This window comes from Cebus imitator, unplaced genomic scaffold, assembly GCF_001604975.1.
Source record: "Cebus imitator isolate Cc_AM_T3 unplaced genomic scaffold, Cebus_imitator-1.0 Scaffold54, whole genome shotgun sequence".
Taxonomy (NCBI): Eukaryota; Metazoa; Chordata; class Mammalia; order Primates; family Cebidae; genus Cebus; species Cebus imitator.
In genome coordinates, this window is record NW_016107369.1 from 5,297,139 (window position 1) to 5,300,938 (window position 3,800).

At 36.3% G+C, this 3,800-nt stretch overlaps 1 protein-coding gene across 2 annotated transcripts in view; it reads right to left on the reverse strand.

Annotated features, from left to right (window-relative positions):
* The window catches only part of PTGR2 (prostaglandin reductase 2), an 11,501-nt gene that overhangs the window by 2,948 nt on the left and 4,753 nt on the right, over positions 1 to 3,800 (reverse strand). The window contains exons 3-6 of one of the 2 annotated variants that reach the window (XM_017528696.2): positions 3,316 to 3,525; positions 2,456 to 2,577; positions 1,512 to 1,599; positions 362 to 401 (exon numbers count right to left, since the gene is read on the reverse strand). In XM_017528696.2, coding sequence (XP_017384185.1) covers positions 362 to 401; positions 1,512 to 1,599; positions 2,456 to 2,577; positions 3,316 to 3,525 — 460 coding nt within the window. The remainder of the gene's footprint in view (positions 1 to 361; positions 402 to 1,511; positions 1,600 to 2,455; positions 2,578 to 3,315; positions 3,526 to 3,800) is intronic. The other variant, XM_037738558.1, reaches the window with a different exon arrangement.

Below are 3,800 nucleotides of genomic sequence, written 5' to 3' on the forward strand. Positions count from 1 at the left end.
GTGGCTCATGCCTGTAATCCCAGCACTTTGGGAGGCTGAGGTGGGTGAATCATGGGGTCAGGGGTTTGAGACCAGCCTAAACAACGTGGTGAAACCCGTCTCTACTTAAAAATACAAAAATTAGCCGGGTGTGGTGGTGCGCACCTGTAATCCCAGCTACTTGGGAGGCTGAGGCAGAAGAATTGCTTGAACCCAGGAAGCAGAGGTTGCTGTGAGCCAAAAGCGCACCGTTGCACTCCAGCCTGGGTGACATAAGACTCCATCTCAAAAAAAAAAAATTAAATTAAAATAGACAAAAATTTAAAAAAAGACTTTATCTGCTGAACACATGAATATAATAAATAAGTTACATTCATCTTACCGCCCATGTTTTCCAATCCATTTATTACCGTCTCTTTAATCTGTAAATTAAAATAGCTAGATTTAATAGCCTTTGAACTTCAGTGTTTCTATATAAGTTTCCATACTTAAAAAAGTCAGCAATACTATTTAGCACTTTCTGTCTAAAAATAGATATTCTTTATTTCATGTAGATGGCCCAGAAAAGTTTCCTATCGATTGATTTTTTTAAAAGTAATATCCTATTTTCCCATTATTATACTCTCCTTAATTAGTAACAGATCACAAGCTATACACTGTCTTTAAAAAAAGAAAGAAAAGTACAGAAGCACACAAAGGTACAACCTTGCCTATCATTTGCAGGTTTCAAGAATAGCCTAGGCCAGTGTGGGTGCAGTGACTCATGGCTGTAATCCCAGCACTTTGGGAGGCTGAGGTGGGTGGATCACTTGAGGTCAGGAGTTCAAGACCAGCCTGGCCAACATGGTGAAACCCCATCGCTACTAAAAATACAAAAATTAGCTGAGCGAGTGGCACATGCCTGTATTTTCAGCTACTCAGCAGGCTGAGGCAGGAGAATCGCTTGAACCCAGGAGGTGGAGATTGCAGTGAGCTGAGATTGCACCACTGCACTCCAGCCTGGGTGAGACAGCAATAATCTGTCTCAAAAAAAAAATAGCCAAGACCAGTATGTCAGAACCCCAGATTAATAACTCCTGATTTTCAATCAACAATTAAGAGATATATTAGAATGTCCAGGGAAAAAGTATGATGGTATAAGCATTGGGAGGTGCTTACATGATTCCTGAGAAAGCACAGTTCTAACACAGAGTAACATCCCATAAATATTTGTTAAATTAATATAACAATTGTTATAACAAATGTAAAATGGTTATAACATAACCATTTTACATTTGGGTGAAAACCTATTGATTCTGTAATATAATCTATGGAAAGTAAGGCTAGAAAATTTTAGCTCAAGGGAATAATAAGCAAGAGTTTCTTAATCAGGAGGCTATACTCACATGGGAGGTAGAGTTAATTTGTAATATTCAGTATACTTTTGTAGGAAGTTTTATAATAAAACTAATATGTTTGCTATAGTACATTTAACACGCCAAATTATATCAAGTAACAGGAAGAATTATATTGATAAATAATAGAAGTTCTACCTTTAGCTTTCCTTCTTTAAACCACTGACTCAGCTGTAGAATGCCAGGCTCAAATTTGTCTTTATAATTTAACAACAGAAATCTTTCCCTGCAATGAGGAAGAAAAGGATAATGATTAGAGAATATAACAGGAGTGGTATTCCAAGATCAAATCATTCCAGAATTCTACTATCTGTTAATCCTTAAAATACAGGTATTGATCGACTTACGACCTATGCAACTTACAACCATTTGACTTTACGACCACAATCGCTAGCCACGACTGCTCCGCGTCTGGCAGCGCAAACGTTGCCCAGCTGGGCGTACGACAGTGCGGACCAGCTTCTGGCAGCACTACCATCTCTGCTCAACTTATGACCAAATCGTGTTACGACCGGTCTGTCAGAACCAATCGTGGTCGTAAGTTGAGCACTAGCTGTATAAGGACTTAATCACATTGAGTCTGGTCAGATACAGGTTTTTTTTTTTTTTTTTTTTTTTTTTTTTTTTTAAAGAATTTTTTTTTTTTTTTTTTTTTTTTTTTTTTTTTTTTTTTTTTTTTTTTTTTTGAGAAAGAATCTTGCTCTGTTGCCCAGGCTGGAGTGCAGTGGCATGATCTTGGCTCACTGCAACCTCCACCTCCTGGGTTCAAGCAATTCTTCTGCCTCAGCTTCCTGAGTAGCTGGGACTACAGGCACGCACTACCACGCCCGGGTAATTTTTGTATTTTTAGTAGAGACAGGATTTCACTATACTGTCCAGGCTGATCTGGAACTCCTGATCTCAGGTGATCCACCCTCATCGACCTCCCAAAGTGCTGGGATTATAGGCATGAGCCACCTCACCCAGCCTAAAGTTTTATTTAATAAAGAAAAAGTATCTATGAAGAACAATAGATTTCATACACATCTATGATATTTAAACCCCCTTGAACCTGGTAATAAGGGCAAAGGGGAAGAACACACCTTGTGATGTTTCTTTCTTTCTGGATTGCCTCTATAGCAGTGGATAGCGGGGGAGGATAAGGCACATCTTTGTTGTACTGAGAAATCTGACCACACAGGATGACGTGGCTGTTCTTATTCATCTGCATAGAGAAAACTGATGATAAAATATCCCTTTCGTATGTGTACTGATTTTATAGCTGCCACAATGAAAGCCTCCTTGACTATTCATCCTTTTTTGTCAACTAATTCAATTTTTTTTTTAAGATTTACCTGTTAGAGGTATTTAAGAATTTTAAGTAGTTTGAAATAATTACATTCCAAAGGAACATAGAGGCAAATAAATGTTTGGTAATCAGCAAAAGAATTACATTAGTTGTTGTTGCTACTTATTAGTGGTAGAACTGTATTTTTTTAGATTTAAATAATTTATTATCAACTGTAAATAATTTTACATGCAGCAAAGGACTATGTAGTGTTAATACCTCATGTTGATATTTTATAATATTGTTAGTAAATATACATAAATACATGCAGTCTATGAAACCCATTCTCTATACAAGGTCTGGGGCCATGGCTGTGAGTTGGTCAGTGGTGAGTTAGGGGTCAGAACTTCACCATTTCAACAATGCAAATGTAATTTTTCACAAAAATAAACCAAAAGTGAAAATGCAAATAACTGAAATTGAAGTTCATAGTACAAATCTGCAAGTGAATGGAAGTAGATACCAGCAAGCTCCTTTGTATCACTTAAATATAATACTGATCATCACATTATGTCACAATAATTCCTCCGATTTTATAAATTTTTTTCAGTATTAGGTAAAAATATAACATATAAAATGCAGTATTCAAATTTGTAATAGAAATCAGCAAACAACCTGACTTATCACTGTATCACTGATGTCACCGCCGACATTGTCAAAATAAACATCCACTCCAGCTGGGCATGATTCACGGAGCTGTTCTGCCACATTCTCTTTTTTATAATTAATTGCAGCATCAAAGCCCAGTTCTGAGGTCAAAAGGATGCATTTCTCACGTGTTCCACAAATTCCCACCACTCTGGAACAACCTAATAAACGGCCAATCTAAGGGAGAAATTTGAAAATTAAATGGCTTTGTCACATCAAAATGTAAAAATGTAAAAGTATACAAGATATTACAGGTATATGACAATGTTCATTATAATTTAAGTCAGATTAAGCTGCTTTTAATGAAAATTCATTTGAAATTAAATAACGGAGGGCAGACAATGTCATCCTAAAAAAAATTATTAAAATTGAATGAAGTTAGATTTATGTTCCTTAACATATGATGGGGATATATCCCAATAAACACATCGTTAGTTGAAAATATCCTAAAC